The 16,894-nt window shown below is 42.6% G+C and overlaps 2 protein-coding genes across 9 annotated transcripts; one reads left to right on the top strand and one right to left on the bottom strand.

Moving 5' to 3' along the window:
- Positions 1-520: 520 nt before the first annotated feature.
- Positions 521-12,725, bottom strand: stl (ADAMTS metallopeptidase stall). Of its 7 annotated transcripts, none has more exons than XM_089469598.1 (12): positions 12,413-12,725; positions 10,840-11,273; positions 7,122-7,191; positions 5,939-6,034; positions 5,589-5,779; positions 3,862-4,781; positions 3,508-3,636; positions 3,195-3,444; positions 2,648-3,131; positions 2,252-2,581; positions 1,382-2,188; positions 521-881 (listed from the first exon to the last, which is right to left on the bottom strand). In XM_089469598.1, the coding sequence occupies exons 2-12, from the start codon at positions 11,041-11,043 to the stop codon at positions 811-813; spliced, it is 3,552 nt and encodes a 1,183-aa protein (XP_089325724.1). In that variant the 5' UTR covers positions 11,044-11,273; positions 12,413-12,725; the 3' UTR covers positions 521-810. The 7 variants fall into 7 exon arrangements, with proteins under 7 accessions (XP_089325724.1, XP_089325726.1, XP_017868693.1 ...); XM_089469600.1 differs by having other exon boundaries at positions 12,480-12,725; XM_018013204.2 differs by having other exon boundaries at positions 12,493-12,725.
- A 700-nt stretch (positions 12,726-13,425) lies between these two features.
- CycB (Cyclin B) lies at positions 13,426-16,826 on the top strand. Of its 2 annotated transcripts, XM_018013203.2 has the most exons (5): positions 13,426-13,777; positions 14,104-14,249; positions 14,439-14,698; positions 14,756-15,690; positions 15,756-16,826. In XM_018013203.2, the coding sequence occupies exons 1-5, from the start codon at positions 13,742-13,744 to the stop codon at positions 16,041-16,043; spliced, it is 1,665 nt and encodes a 554-aa protein (XP_017868692.1). In that variant the 5' UTR covers positions 13,426-13,741; the 3' UTR covers positions 16,044-16,826. The 2 variants fall into 2 exon arrangements, with proteins under 2 accessions (XP_017868692.1, XP_089325738.1); XM_089469612.1 differs by having other exon boundaries at positions 14,439-15,690.
- Positions 16,827-16,894: the final 68 nt, after the last annotated feature.

Below are 16,894 nucleotides of genomic sequence, written 5' to 3'. Positions count from 1 at the left end.
GTGTGTGTGTGTGTGTGTTGTTGTTGTTATCCCTTTTTGGTATTGAATATTGGTAATGGCTGCGGGTGTTTGCATGCAAACACCAAAATTGGTAACACAATGGATGAGCTAGACGAATGCTAGGTGCTCAGCCTGTGTGTGTGTGTGTGTGTTTTTGTTTGTAATGCGTGTCTACTTTTGTGCGCCCTGTGCAGCGTTTTATCGGCCAGCCCAAAAGTGTGCCACACACAATTTGAAAAGTCATTTTTATTTAAAGGCGATGTCGAACAACAACAAAACATATTTAATTGGATGATTTGCTTTTTTGGGGTCACCTGAATAATTATTATTGGAATGTGAAAGGTCAGCCGAGATTTCAAATTCATTTGATTTATTTACCATTATTAAAAGAAAAATCAGGAAATGCGCTGAGAAATTTCAATTGGATCAAGGAGCTAAATAAATAAATAAAATATAATTATGTGAATATGCATAGATAAATAAGGAGATATTCATGCATTTATAAATATGAATAAAAATATATATATATTTATTTATTTATTCAGTTAGCATTTCGAACTGATTTCAGTCACATTCACGCACGTTTATTTCCACTAATATTCGTACAATTTGCAGTTAAGGTTTTACATCTAGAGCTCTTAAAATACTAGGGATTTGTATCGAGAATGCCAGGGGCAGGTGGGGTAGTCTGAGCAGAACGGCAGCCACAGAAGCTACATGAAATACAAGTATATATATATATGTAAATATATATGCATATAGAGAGAGGGAGGGAGAGAGATGTATAGTATAAAAAGAATCAACTTAAACTTATTTGTTGCTTAATTCGTCCGCAGAGACGTGTATAGGGTTGGATAATTCGATGTTGTCCGAGGAAACGTCTGTAAGAAGTAGAGACAAATATATGGTTATATGGATAAATATATGTAGGTAGAATATGGTAGATAGTAAAAAGACGAACAGTTGGATATACGATAAATACATGAATAAATATATGAGTAATGGAAAGATGGATAATGGATGGATAGGCAAGACAATTCTATAGACAGTTGGATAAGGATGTAAATATAAATAAATGCGTAGATTAATGACTGAAAAGACAGAGATAAATGTTAGGATATGTAAACACTTATAAAGCAAAACCAATAGAAGCTATGAGTAACTATGTGACAGATTAAGAAATGGAAAAATATATATGTATATAAAGAGATAGAGAGAGACAGAGGGAGAAAGACAGAGAAAGAGTGACTGAGATAGACAGAGACAGAGAGATAGAGAGAGAGAGAGTTAAATAACTTGCTCAGTAAATTAAATGATCGATAATTCAAGCTCTATTCATATCGTCAACTAAATATCGCATAATTATCCTGCTGCTACCTACCCAGATGTTGCCTTTCAAAATCTATAATACTGTTGACAATGCTGTTTAGAAAGTCCTGGGTAATTGTTTCCGTAATGTTGACCGGATCGTAGTAGAGGAAGCTGCGCTTCGTTCGCCTCAGGGCCTCGCGCTTGCTCCGGAAGAGCGCCAAGCTGATGTGCGACTGCTGCAGCAACAGTTTATCCGCACCAAACTCCAGGCACTTGCCGTCCACGCAGTAGCGCCTGCCCACCTGGGAGCAGCGTGTGCCGATGGGAAAGTGGCCGTGGATGCCGTTGACCAGATAGTAGCGATACTTGATATGCTCATCCTGGCAGCCCACGCGACAGCTGCGATCCGGTTCGGTGATGCTGGCCGAGATCTGGGAGCCGTGACCGGATAGACCGCGCACCTTCAGCTTATAGCGGGCGCACGTTTGCTCCGCATATTCCGCTGGGGTTTGCAGCCGCTCGCATGGCTTCACCTTGTGCGTGCATAACTGTATATTGCGCTGGCCCGTGCGCCGTGACCTAACTGCCTGCACGCCCATTGACTCTGTCATGCAATTGGAGTGACAGCCGGACTCCACCTGCCACTCCGACGACAAGTCCGATTCGACAACGAGCGAGGCGGAGGGGGGAGGCGGCGCCGCCTTGCCAAATGGATCATGCACGTGGTAGTTGTATTTATAGTCATTCGAGTAGGACGAAGAGGATGAGGAGGAGGAGGAGGAGGAGGCGTACGGAGGGGATGAGACCTTGTGCTTGTACGGCTTTGGCTGCGGCACTAAATGATTGTCCTGTCCGTGGAAACTGCGCACAGCTACCTCTGCAGTGAATAGAGAATAATAGTTAGAGAAAAGAGCGAAAGCAATTCTCTGCCCCTTCTCACCATTCTCATAGCGATTCCTGTAGGGTTCCACGCGCTCTGCATTGCGCTTGTAGCTAATGTTATTCGTATAGCTCGGCTGCTGTTTGCTCTCCAGCTCAGTGGAGTCGCGCTGTGGGCGTGGCGCCCGGTAAGCACAGAACGTGTTATCCATTTTGAAGAAATTGTCCGTGGCATTGCTGCACGAGAACTTCTCACAGCGTCCGGCAATGCAGTAGGCAATGTGCTCCGGGCCGTGATCCTGAGCACGGCATGTTGTGCCATCCGGAAAGGTCCAGCGACGCGACTTGGTGCCATTGCTCTTGGTGCGGCAGAAAATCTTACAGGAGTCCTCTGCAAACCGAGCAAAATAGTTTAGCTATCGATATGGATATAGATATAGATTCTGGTCACACCCACCGATGGAACCAACCAGCTGCAGCCCCTCGCCCGTCAGCTCGCTGTCGGACTTGCGCGCCTTGTTGCACACATTCGTGGCAAAGTCGCCGATGGTGTGCACCGGCACCACGTAGCACTGCTTGGCTATGCACGCCTCGAACTTGCGATCCCAGCCCTCGCAGCGCTTGGGGTAGCTCAGGCAGCTGCGATTGTAGGTGCGCAGGCCGGTGCTGCCCTCACGCAGACGATTCGATGGACCGTACAGGCAGCTGGAGTCACAGGCACTGGCCTCGCCCCAATCGCTCCAGGTGCTCAGGACGCCGGGCAGCTCATTGCCACTGGCCTTGTACGGCTGCTGCAGCTGCTCCATTCGGCTGGAGGACTCGGCATAGATGGCGCTGTGCTTCTCATAGCTGGGCTTCACCAAGCCACCGCCGCTGAGCTGCTTCATGGAACCGATGGGGTATTTGTTGGGACGCGGCTCACAGGAGCCACCGCGACACCACTGTAGAAGAGCTTGAGGATTAGCAGGCATTCCATCAAATTAATGTTAAGTTCTCCTGCTTACCATGCCGGGCCCACACTCGGTACCCTCCAGTGCTGGATGCGAGGTCCAGGTCAGTCTCTCGCGCTGGCAGTGCAGATCGCGACAAATCTCCGACTTGCTCTGGCTGCTCGCGTGCACCGAGTTGCGTCCGAATTTGAGCATGCACTGCTGATTGGCATCGAAGCGTTCCCCGGGCAACTTGCCCTTCGCCGAGTGATCCCACTTGCCAATGAAGTGTCCTCTATCGAACAGGCATTCCGCCTGCTTGAGACTGAAGGAGAGATAGAGTAAACGAAGTAGAGACTAAGTGAGCTTATGAGGGGCCTTTACTTACGCTAGAAAATCCTCCAGATAGCCGCGGGAGCACTTCGACCAGGTTATCTTGCCGCTGCCCAAAGTGGGCGACATGATGTGCAGACTGGGATCGCAATTGTTCTCCTTGGAATCATGGCGCATGCCCAAGCTGAAGAGAAATATTTAAAAAATTAAAGAATGAGGGCTAAAAATTCAATGGAACATTGCAAATGGAACGCAAATTTGCAATAATTTAAATAAAGAAGAAGGACAGAAGATGCAAACAAGATAGAAGACATATGAAAGAGGAGATATTGAATTGGTTTAAATCGTTTGTTGTGGAACAATAGATGAATATGGTCATACAAGAAAAAAAAAACTATAGATCACTCACTTGTGTCCGATCTCATGAGCGACCACAAAGACGCTCTCGAAGTGCTTGCCCTCGTTGATGGTGCAGGAGGAGGTGGGCGTGCACATGCCGGCCACGGGCGCCAGGCCCACCACCTGGCTGGTCACCTTGCCGTTCTTGCCGGTGACATGGAGATCCAGGCCGGTGAGAATGACAGCGTGATCGTAGTGCAGAATATCGGCATCCAGGGGCGGATTCAGATTCCGCTGCCAGAGGCAAAAGTTGCTCAGATAGTTGTCAATGTCGCTGGAACGGAACAGACCCGGCGTATCCTTGGGCAGGATCTCCAGGCGCTTGAGCACAAAGTTGATGCGTCGGCCCAGCGTGTCATGGTGATAGAGCAGCTGGACGCCATTGATCATGGCGAGCACGAAGCGCATCAGCTCGTTCTCCGTATTCGTGGGATAGTTCTTGCCCATGTGCCTGTACAGGTCGCTGTCCACAAAGATCGCCGTCTCGATGTACAGCTCGTCGGGCACGTAGGGGCGACGCGACGGCTCGTCGATGTGCCGGCGTAGACGAGGCGTGCTGGACGAGTTGCTGGCAATGCCAGTGCCATAATGATGATGATGATGATGAAGCTGCTGCTGCTGCTGCGGCTGCTGATGATGATGTTGACGATGATGATGATGACGCGGCTGATAGCGCAGTCGCAGCTGTGATTGCAATTTGCGACGCAGCTGCTGGCGTTGCTGCGGCTGTGTTGGCTGTTGCGGTTCGTTGAATTCATCTGCATCGGGCTCGAACTGCAGCTGACTGTCTAACGGTATTGTCCGGCTCTCGGCGTTGCCGCTGTCGCTCTTATCTAAGCGCGCCTGGTAGAGCACATGAGCTGACGCTCCAAATCGCGCCGGCAGCGGTTGGATGACAAAATTGCTGGCATTCTGCTGAAAGACGCCACGCTGCAAGTTGTTGACAATTGGAAGTTGTTGAAAGGTTAGATAAGACTGGGTAACAGCTGGCAGAAACAGTGGAAATGAAACGACAGCAGAGCGGTAAATTCGACATGGGAATAATGATGTGGGCATTGTGGATTATGGATTTTGAAACATTCAAGCATGGCAAATATAATTTGGGTGTTCCAATTCCATTGTTTCATGACCTTAAAATATGTTAATGTTAACTTTCTATTATCTCTAGCTGATTTGCCAATGTTTCACATTGCGTTTACTTATTTCATATGTTCCATTTCCAACGTTCCACTAAATAAAAAGCTGTTTGTTCAGGGAAATGGTGGGAATAACTAATCTAGTCCAGTTATTCCCACCATTTCCCTGACTAAACTTATGAGAAATGAAACAATAAAAGTGGAATATGGAACAATGGAATTCAGTGGAACACTTTGATTAAATATTTAAATATTTATGCGCATAATAAATTGGAATATGAAACAGCATCATTTAGATAGATAATATATGTGGAACAGTGGAATATGGAACAGTGTGATTATTATGAAGCAATAGAACTAGAAACAATATTTACTAGTATAAATACTGAGTTGTGGAACAGTGGAATTGAGTGAAACTTTAGCACTAAATAATATGACAAAATATGTTTTGCTGTGATGATATAATGCTCAGCTTAGGCAAACAAGGTTAGGCAGCAATCAGACTGTCTGCTAGATGCGATGACGGAGGTAATGATGGGCAGACAAGATAAACAGCGCCATGGCTGCCACAGAGCTGTCTGTGGCACGTTCTGCTACTTACCACGCTCTCCTCGTCGCACAGATCGAGGGCCGCCCATGGACTGCGGTAGAAGCAGCGCTCGAGGCGCTGCAGCAGCTGCGGCGAATGCTCCACAAACTGTGTGCTGTTCGCGTTGCGGCGTATAAAGATGAAATTATCGTCAAACAATTGCGGCGTTTGGCGCAGCTTCAGTTCAGCCTCCACAGTGCCGGCTGGCAAATGCATTTGAATTAATTAAACTATTCGCATAATGAGTGCGCCCTGCAGGCGCAACTGGAGCAGCACGAGCTGCGAGTGTGGGTGTCTCTCTTTGCGTATGCATATATATGTGTGTGTGTGTGTGTGTGTGTTTGTGTGGCATTTCAACTTACCTTCGGCCGCACTGCGACGCCTACGTGAATGCTGTTGCTGCTGTTGCTCCTGGTGCACGTTGCGCCGCTCCAGCTGCACCAATTTGAACTCAGGCACTGAACGTAAAATAAGCAAACAGGTAAAATGCAATAGCCAAATGCAAAGTGTGCATTCCATGAATCAATAATCATAAATAATGACGAGCCACAAATATGCACATTTACACGCCCCCACAGGTTGCGTCTTCTGTGCAGCCTCTGGGCGGCGTACCCCTTGCAATTACACTGGCCAGTAAATTGTTGTACATCAATATTAATAACTATAATACTAATATTTACGTATCTAAAATGGGTATTATTATATACAGAATATTTAAAATTATAATTATCTTCTGATATAATATTAATAGAATTCTATGAAGTATTTTCGATCTATTGAGAGCTTAGAATGTGTAGATAAATATATAATCTGTCTCTCTCTCTCTCTCTCTCTCTCTCTCTCTCTCTCTCTCTCTCTCTCTCTCTCACAGACTAACTCTATATAACTCTCACTAGAGTGAAACACCATCACCCTTCAACACTTCCACATTTGTCAGGAATTTTTGTATATCAATACCCATAAATATCTTTATATATAATATTAATTATTATTAATATAGCTTTTAAGTAGATAAATTAGTGTAACTCTCCCTCTTTCTCTGTCGCCCTCTCTCTCGCTCTCTGTTGAAAGCTTAGAACGTATAGATAAATATATAATCTCTTTCTCCCCCTCAGAGTAACTCTATCTATCATTCTCCCGCTCTCACTCACCCTCTCTCTCCCACTCCTTTTCTCTTTCTCTCCCTCTCTCTTCGCAACACAAACGTCAGCTCTTAAGTAAACTTTTTAGTTTTATACACATTCCCCTGCCTAGAACCATAATTCTTATGTCTAGTGTAATATTTAAAAGTTTTTTCATTGCACCTATTTAGCCGTCAGCATTTGGCATTGATCTTAAACCCAGTCAAAAAAGAAGTCAAAGGCAGCCAGAGAGAACTCCAAAAAGAAGCCAAAACTTTCCACAACTTTAAACTTTGGTATTTATGTCCCGTGCCCCCTGCCCCTTAACCCGGTTAGCCCACTCGAACTAGGTTAACTGGTCTGATGTCAGCTGTGGCTAATCTTTCCAATCGGTTGCCCTTCCCGCCACAGAAATAGAACTTACCTGACGCCGTGCCAAAGAGCAGAGTGCGTTCATGGCCCGCCAGCTGCTCGAGCAGCGCGTTCTCGTCCAGCTGCAAAGAGTAAGAGTAAATGGGTGTTCGGTGTTTAAGAAATGCTGGCAAAAGTGTAACACAGCGCAGCAAAGCGTAAAAAGAGCTGAGCCATTGGCCCAAAAGGGTTGTCTACTAGCAGCCAGAAACCAAATACCAACAGGGCAACAACAAAAATAAAACAGAAAATAATAAAAAAACACTTTCACTGCACGCAACAATAGAAAATTAGTTTAGGAAAAAACCCATTACGTTTTTCATTTTCATTTGCATTTTCTTCAACTGCTCCCGAAACTGAAACTTAAATGGGGGAAAATTAAGTAGCTGCTTTAAATGCTCATTGTTATCGCTTATCGATAACAGAGCGTCATTCGTATGCTTTCGTAAGTTGGCCGGCTACAACTTCCATGAAGTAACGGCTTTTTATTTGTAGCTTTATTATTTGCTTATCGATAACAGTTTCTTAGCTTCATCTAGGAGCTGTGTTTCATTATCATGCTCTGTAGCTCTGCCTAATATCATGAATAACAGATGAGCACAGTAGCTGCTCAAAAGCTTGATCCATATCGGTTATCTTAATGTTATCGCTTATCGATAACTGCCAAGTATTCATACATGTTGATTTTCTACCCACCTCTTTCATTTTCATTGTTAATACTCTTCCAAAAGAATGCAGCAAATTGAAGAAAATTCTCATACTTATCGCATATCGATAACTGTCAAGTTTATGTATATAGTCATTTTCTACTAATATTCATGTGAAAGTAACTTTTTTATATTCTTTAATCTCTACGTAAAATTTCTAAAATAGGTCAACAACCACATACTCATAAAGCTCATCGTTATCGTTTATCGATAATTGCTAGTCATTCGCCTATCGCATATGCACACTTATCTTAATTTAGAGGCTGTGCGTGTGCCCCTTTTTTTTGATGCTATTATTTAATTTCATTTGTTGTTACATTTTTGGAAAAGCGCGTCGATGGTCGGCGATGCGTGAAGAGCGCTTCGCTGAGCTCCAATGGCTGTTGCTCGTGTCACGCCCCCACTCCACCTGCAAAGGTGTTGCACAAATTGCTGTGGGCGGTTTGTCTATGGCAAACAGAAACAATATTGTTGAAAGGGGGCGTGGCTGTGGGAGTATTCGATCGGAATGAAATGTGATTAAGTGGCAGTTAAGAGGTTTAAAGATCTACAACAAGACGTATTATATCATAGATGAAGTGAAGAACGCGGGTAGGAAATACATTTGAACATATATCGGAGTAATTATCGATTATACCGATAACATTTAGAATATGTAGTATTACTTTTTCTGTTGCCTATCTTTAGAATTTGTTGTTATCGATCAACGATAGCAAATCGTGTTACTGCAGATTTTTACAAGTATTATTATATTCTATTAAAGGTATAAATATATACCTATATCGATAATAAAGTATCTCCGATAACTTTCTGTAAGACAATCGATAGCCATGCGCCTGCACTCACATGGAAGAGCTGTCATTCAGGCATTCACTCAACCACTCATCCACTCATTAGCTTTGTGTTTGAGTGCATTCAAACAATGTTCAATAAAACGACACTAATTGACGGCAAGGGCAACAGCATAAAAGACCCGACCATCCATACCGGAAAGCAGAAAAAAAAGAGACGAGTAGAGAAGAACAACAACAAAAATAAAGCGTGGAAATGGAAGTGGAAATTGGCTGCAACAACATTTAGAGTCGAGTCGAGTACTCGAACTCCAGCTCCAGCTCCAGCTCTAGCTCGAATTGCCATTCGGATTCGCACTCGATGCTGAACGCTGTAATCGCCCGCTGGCTGATTATGTGATGAAATTTTGCGTGACCCGTGGATGGCAAAAAAAAGAAGAAAAAACAAGTAAAAAAGCACAAATAAAGAGAGGCAAAATTGTAAAATAAACAAGAAAGAAAATGTACGACAAAGAGCTGAAATTAAGTCACAGAAAATCGACGGCAACTAGGCGAGGGCAAGGCAGGAGCGGAGGAGCATGTGAAGTCGACGTCGAAGACTTGAGGGTTCTTCAACTGCGACGGCGATGGCGACTCGACTCGACTTGTGTATTCGCAACTAATTTTCAGTTGGGTCAATAACTTGGCTAAGAAAAGCTCTTGCCACGCGCTCATCTATAAAATTTAGCAGCTGACAAAAGTCGCGCCACACTTATTGTGCAGCGCGCCCCCCTCGGAATGCTGACGCAGAGGATTTTTTGTTTTGTATGTTTTGCTGTATTTTGTTGGATGTTTCAGACAAATCGTGCGATGCATTCCGACGAGAAGTGTACGAGGGTGGGGTGAAGAGTATGATGCCATTTATGGGATATGATATAAACAGATATGAGATAAACATAATAGATGGCATATAGTACTATATAACAGTTGATATATAACAGCAGAACAGTTGTTCGAATAGAGGGCATATAAGTTAACTTATACCACTTACCATATGTCACATCATGTACAACATATAACACTTAATAATATATCATATATTATATATATCACATATTTTTAAATGTTATATGTTATATATTATTTTATACAATAAATGTAATATGTTATATGTCGTATAACGTATTATACGTATTATACGTATTATAGTATACGACATTATAACATATAAAACACATGGAATATCAACATAATTCGAACTTAGGCCTTTGATCATATTTAACTAAGCGTATTCCCAGCTAATAAAATACATTACTTAGTTGATAAACACCTCAATCGACCCTCGTCATAGTCAAATTGTCAAATCGTCAGCTGCAAAATAGCTCATTCGACTTGTTAGAGACGGTTGGACGCCTTCTGGGCAACCCGAAATACAAATTTTTCTGTCGCTGACTGAAAATCTCAACGCTGAGAACGCTCATCAAATCGTGTAATTTGACTTGTTCGACAAAAGTTTACAGTTTTTATTTCTTGGTGTTAAGTGTGTGCAATTTTTATTAAGAGACCAGCTGCGAGCGAGCGCAATGAGGAGTGTGAGACTGACTAGGAAATACCCAGTATGTAACATATCGAGTTAGTGACTCTCATATATTATGATAATAGGTAGAGTTATATAAAAAAAAAAAAAAAAAAAATTTTATTTTATAAAATGAATAAGCATTCATATCAAGCTTTATAGGTCTACCTCTTAAAGTCTTTGAGTTAAAAAAAATAAATAAATATAAATGAGTTCAGTTATCATAAAATTCATACAAGCATACAAATTATACATAATATTCTACCCATATACCCTATAGGAAAACTCTTTTTCAGCCCGTTACATGCTCTGCCTACAAACCTATATACCCTACTCAAACATTTCTGCAAATATTCCCAACTCTGAGCAGAGGTCATTAAACGCTTCACATTTCAACTGCACTTGTTCCAAAAATTGTTACACAGCCACGCCCACCAACACGCGCCCCGGCCCCGGCCCCGGCCGTATAGAGTGCATATGCAGGCAATTCTTAATGAATCACGCTTCAGTATTCTCTTGCAGCATTTGCATGGTCAGCACTCGATGTGACACAGACAAGAATCACCTGATTGGTTAGTGGGTTAAATGTGATACGATATGAGGACGAATGACGAACGGCGAGTGACAAATGACATGAATCAATTAGAAATATGCAATTCGAATCGCGACCATAATTACCTCAATGCCATTGAAGCGAACGCTGCGACTGCGCCGCAGCTCAATGTGAACGGCGTTGGCGTTGACGGCGGCAGAGGCCAGTGCTGCCCAAGTGTCCAGCCATAAAGCTGCTGCCAAGACAATTAGACACAAACGATAACGATGCCGATGATGATGACGATGACGATAACGATTAATTGGCTGATTAGCCGCAATTGTAGACATAACGACGCGTTTATTCAAGTCGACAACAATTAAGCAGCTTGTAATATACTATTTACATTTGATGTTCACAAATTGCATTTGTTGCAAAATTGATGTAGTAAAATTTTGTTGGATTTGTTTGCTTTATTTTGTTATTCTGCTGCGCAAGCTAATTTAAACTGCGTATTTGCGTCATCATTTTTAGGTTTTTTTTTTTTGTATTTTTCCTTTATTTTGTTACATTTTCTGCACTGGAAAGAAGAAATATAACATAAATAATAATAATACTTTTTGGGTTTTTTTTTCGCCTAAATTTCGTGGATTGCAGCTATAGAAGGAGAAGCAGAAGCAGCGGGGCAGAGAGAGAGAGAAAAGTGAATGCACGCAGCCAGGCTTTTGCGGTAGTTAATTTAACTTTTTTATGCACTAATTAATTGCTAATGTTCGTTGTTGTTGCTGCAGCTGTTTGCTTTGCTGTACTTTGGTTTTTAGTCTACTTTCGTAAATTGAGCAGTCAAATGCAAGTTTGTTGCTTAAGTCGTTTGTGGCTTTCGATGACGTTAGATTGAATAGAATTTCAATTGCTAGTGCGTTAGCCGATAGCTGTGGTAATATGATAACGATAGCAGACAAAACGGGTTATTCCAGGGAATTTCAATTTGGTAACACTTCAGAATAAAGTGCGAAATGCGCTAGCTGACGCTTGATATGTTAAGGACATCAGCGAGAATATTTGAAGAGTTCGAAAGAGCTTCGATACGGTCACACTAAGAAATGGCGTGCCTTGCAACAGCTGATTGCTGTCGAAAAATGTTAAGGATAACAGGCGAACGGGATATCCCACTTAACAGAAGCTTGGCCTGTTTGGAGTTCTGTTAAGGATAACAGAGGCACGGAGATCGTAGCTTAACAGAGTTAAAGCATCTTGTGTAGCCTGTGTATGTCGCTGCGCCATTCTGTTAAGGACAACAGACGCTAATCAATTGTAGATTTAATTAAACTTTAAGTTTGGTCATACTAAAGTGCTCCGGCGCCTTGCAAGTTCTTTGCTTAAGTCCTTTGGGTTTTTAAATAAATTCCTCAGCAAGGTCACACTTGACAGACTTCAGTTGCTTGGCACTTCCTGATTGCTATACCAATATGATAACAGATAACATTGGCAAATAATTTGAGTTTATTTTGGTGGCCGCACTTCAGATTGAAAGCGCCTCGCACTTCCTGTTTGCTTTACACAGCCGATAACGATAACAAAAGCTGAACGCACTTCAAATCATAAACAGCCACAAAAGGCAATTAAAAATTTCTTTATTTAAATAAATGTTGGATTTATTTTTATAGCTCTTTTTTTATTTTATAGATTCATTTAGTTTTATTTGAGCATCAAACACACACGAAAACACAGCAGCAGCTGCTCTCAAGCAGAACGTTTGGCTAGCACAATTTATGATTTTTATTACACTTTTAACAGACTTTTTGGATAAATCAAAGCTGAAACTAAAACACGGCTTTAGTTAGCTCAGCTGGAGGTCAGCCCAATTGATTTTTGAAAACTTTTTCTTCTTCTTCTATTTTTATGGTTGAGCTAAAGAAGAATTACAGCGAGGCGCGCGCGATCATCTGCCGAACGGGAAAAAAGATGTTTTCACGGCAACGAAACATTCGCGAATGACGAAAAACTCACGAGTGCGGAAAACTTTATTCATGCCGCGAACGGCACAGAAATTTATATGCACGCTCTCTCTCTCTCGCTCTCCCTCTCGCTCGAGCGCTCTGAAGTTTTGAAGATGAAGCTATATGCTAATGAGTGGAGCGAACGGACGGAAAGGAACAATAGAGAATGGCACCGTTAAGCAAAGCAGCCGAAAAATTAACAGCAAAAAAAGAATCGTAGCAAGTGCAGAGAACGCCAATTGCTGTTTTTTTCACTCTTTTTTTTGTGGCCAGACGAAAACTTGACACTGATCATCACAGTGGAGTAGAGAAAAAAAGAACAAAGTAAGAATTATGCTGCATTTCCGTTGTGCTTGTTGAAGGAAATCTTAAATCAGCAATGCAAATGCAACAAGTGCTAAATTGTAAGCCGAAAGAACCTTTGCAAGATGCCAGCCGATTGAAGTGATCAGCATTTAATTGATGCAATCACTCACGAGGAACAGAAGAAAAAAATAAAAACAATAACGTCACTAAATCAACAACTGACGAAGAAAAACTCTAAAAGAGCCTATTAAAATTAACAATGCATTCAAATTCAACGGCTATATATTAAATAGTAGCTGTTGGGCAGCACTTTCTGTCGGCTGACAAAAGCTTAATGCTACAGCGTTGCTTTTCATGTACGGCCCACAGCTGGTCACATTTATGTGGCGCACGTTTTGCGCCTAATACCAGCTGGTCACATTATTTCCATTACCTGGCGTGCATTTCAAATCCAAACGGCAGCGGCTTGCGTTCGCATCTTGCGCAGAGCTCGGAAGACTCCAAAAAAGTTAAAGAATTTATATTTTCGAATTAAAGTAGCAATCGTTGAAATATATACATACATGTTAGATTAAAATTGTGCAATCGAAAACAGGCTACAAAACAAATAATATCAAAAATTTCAACAATATATTTTTGCGTTCAATAAAAGAAACGAAATCAACGCGCTCAAGTACAAAAGAACCCCTAAATTAAAGCATTTTCGTCAATAAATAAGTAAAAAGAAAAAAACAGCAACAAAATGATGAGCACAGCGCCTAAAATGATCATGGACGAGGTAAGCAATAGTTATTAGCATTTTTAATCTGGAATTTTAGCAGACTGCGTTAAGCAGCGTCGCAGTCGCTGCCGCCACCGCCGCCATTGCAGCGTCGGCGCTTAGCGCATAAGAGAGGGGTAAAAATGCCGTTTGGCTAGCATTGCTGTTGTTGTTGTTGCTGGTGCAGCGGTATTTGCGTTTGGCGCTTTTTTCGGTACTTGCTGTTAGTAATGTTGCGGTACTCTAGTACCGCTACTTTTACCTTCAACTCTCTGAGCATCTCGCCCTTTTACAAAATGGCCGCCCAAGCATTGACCTCTTGCAAATGATTTCTATGCTTGCAGAATGCAACGGAGAAATACAATCAAGTCCAAGTGAAGAAATTGACAGTGCCTTCAAACGAGGCAAACACAAAGCGCGCCGCATTCGGCGATCTGCAAAATCGTGGACTAAATCGTGGACTCATATCCAAGGAAGCGGCACAAAAAGAGTGAGTGATAAAAATAAATTAAATGAAATAAAGGAAAAAAATATTACATAAAATAATTGAATAATAAATAAAAAAAAAAAACTTAAAAAATAATAAAACAAAATAAATAATAATAAAAAATAAATAAATATAAATATAAATATAATATAAAACAAATTTAAAAAAAATATATAATAAAACTGTTTACAGATTGAAAGATGTAAAATTGACCAAGGCGCGTGTGGATACCCACTGGAAGAAGCAGCCGTTGGGCCTGAGCAATGCCAATGCTAATACTAATGCCAATGGCAACGCCCAAGCAGCTGCTGTCACTAAGACAGCAGCCGGCCCACTCCTGCGCTCCAACTCGATGCGCACGAATTTGGGTCAGATTGGACGCCAAATCTCTGGCCGTACGGCAGTAACGACAACAGCCACTGCAAAAGTGGCCGCCGACCCGAGCAACAAGCGTAAGTATCCGGTTGTAAAGAAAATTATGGCCCCAATTCGAGCTCGTCTTCCTGCAGTTGCCAAACAAAAGTCCATTTCCGACGAGAAGGTGAACACGCTGCGGCGCGAGGATAGCAATTTGTCACGAAAGTCCCTGACCAAGCTGCGGGCTGCATTGGCCAATCCAACGGCAGCAGCAGCTCCAACAGTAGCAGCAGCAGCAGTTAAGAAGGAGCCACTGGTGCCCCGTGCTCAGCCACGCACTGCGGCCAATGCGCTGGTCCTGAAGAAGGAAGCGGCTGCTGCTGCTGTCGCTCCACAGCCCAAGAAGGAGATTGCAATCCTATCGAAACTGCCATCCAAGCTGCGAGCCGTTCCAGCCGCTGTCCCAAGCCAGACGTCATCGATGTCTTTGTCCACCAAACGCTTGGAGGTGGAGGACATTGATGCCGATGATGGCGAGAATTTGGTTTTGGTCTCGGAATATGTCAACGATATCTATGATTATCTCTACAAGCTGGAGGAGGAGCAGCCCATCTACCCGGATCATTTGGCCAATCAACTGGAAGTTTCTTATAAAATGCGCGCTGTGCTCATCGACTGGATAAACGAGGTGCATTTGCAGTTCCATCTGGCGGCGGAAACTTTCCACTTGGCCGTGGCCATCATCGATCGCTATCTGCAGGTGGTCAAGGATACCAGGCGCAAATATTTGCAGCTGGTGGGCGTTACGGCCCTGTTTATAGCCACCAAATACGAGGAGCTCTTCCCCCCAGCAATCGGGGACTTTGTGTTCATTACGGACGATTCGTATACGGGTCAGGAGATCAGGCAAATGGAGATGCAAATACTGAAGGCCATCGATAACAATCTGTCGCGTCCGTTGCCCATACACTTCTTGCGGCGCTTCTCGAAAGCGGCCAGCGCCGAGGATGAACATCATGCCATGTCCAAATACCTTTTGGAGTTAGCTAGCATGGATTACGAGCTGGCCAGCTATAAGCCCTCTGAGGTGGGTGTTGGCTGAAGCATCTGTATATACTAAATCTATATGAATATCAAATACTTCCTTTACAGATTGCTGCAGCTTCGCTCTTCCTCTCGCTGCACTTGCTCAATGGCAATTCGCGTGCGGCCACCGGCTTTAGCGACAGACACTGGACGCCCACATTGGTGCACTATTCCCGTTATACGGCTGCCTATTTGCGTCCGATTGCACGACAGATTGCGAAATTGGCTCGGGATGCACCCACGGCCAAGTTGAGGGCCATCTACACCAAGTACCAGGCGAACAAGTTCCAGAAGATCGCCCTGCGTCCGGAGCTGAGCAGCGCGTTGTTGGACTCGATTGTGGGCAAGAAATAGTTGAAATTAGCCAGAAATACACACACACACCCACTCACAGAGGGAGAGTGAGAGAGAAATAATAGCTCACCCCACACACACCCCCTGCCCAGCAGTTGGCGTTAATATTGACTGCAATTCATGTTTAGTTCAATTTTTTGTTTTCTATTTTAAATTTGTGTAATTTCTCTTACTCGTTCTTTATATTTGTATGTGAATGTGAGTGTGAGCGTGTAATTGATTAATAATTGTGCATAATTGAGTATATTTAATTGTAGTTAACCCCCCCTTCAGTTTACCCCTAACCCTTCCCTAACATCTATATATCTATACATATAGTATAACCGGATCCAGCGTCAGACTCGGCAACATTTGCATCGTTTGGCTAAAAGTTTGCTTGAGTTTTGTTCTTCTGGTCGACGTTTTCCTACTCCCCCCTCACCCCTACTGCTGCTATATATATGTTATATATATATGTGTATGTTTGTATGTAACTTGTTTTTAACAATGAGCCCTCAGAGAAGACAAGCAAGAAAAAAAAAAGAAGGAGAAGAGATAAACCGGTGAGCAACGGGCGCATTTGCTGGCTAAAGATATCGGCGTTGCCTCTCAAAGTATTTTAAGTTACTTTCTCAAAAAACAAAATCACAAAAAAAAAAAAAAAGAAAAACAAAATAGAACCCGGCAACAAATACGCCATTTTATATGCAGATTATATTGTATTTAGCTTAAGCAATTTGGATTTGGAAATTGTGCTCTATGTATTAAATAAATTTTTTAATATAAATATTTAACAAACAAAAATCCATTAAAAATTCGATTAAAACGCAATTTTGCAAATATTTCACACGAAAAATGAGCACCGCCATGTT

This window comes from Drosophila arizonae, chromosome 5 (assembly GCF_054131065.1).
Source record: "Drosophila arizonae isolate 15081-1271.41 chromosome 5, UAZ_ARI_1.0, whole genome shotgun sequence".
NCBI classification, from domain to species: Eukaryota; Metazoa; Arthropoda; class Insecta; order Diptera; family Drosophilidae; genus Drosophila; species Drosophila arizonae.
This window is presented reverse-complemented; position numbering and strand designations above follow the sequence as displayed.

Excerpts from the sequence above, each read along its gene's own strand:
- stl (XM_089469598.1), bottom strand. The coding sequence starts at position 11,043 with ATGTCTACAATTGCGGCTAATCAGCCAATTAATCGTTATCGTCATCGT. Across the intron at positions 6,035-7,121 it reads GCTCTTTGGCACGGCGTCAG|TGCCTGAGTTCAAATTGGTG; the intron begins GTAAGTTCTATT and ends TTTTACGTTCAG. Across the intron at positions 2,582-2,647 it reads GCAGCTGGTTGGTTCCATCG|AGGACTCCTGTAAGATTTTC; the intron begins GTGGGTGTGACC and ends CTCGGTTTGCAG.
- CycB (XM_089469612.1), top strand. The coding sequence starts at position 13,742 with ATGATGAGCACAGCGCCTAAAATGATCATGGACGAG. Across the intron at positions 13,778-14,103 it reads CTAAAATGATCATGGACGAG|AATGCAACGGAGAAATACAA; the intron begins GTAAGCAATAGT and ends CTATGCTTGCAG. Across the intron at positions 14,250-14,438 it reads AAGGAAGCGGCACAAAAAGA|ATTGAAAGATGTAAAATTGA; the intron begins GTGAGTGATAAA and ends AACTGTTTACAG.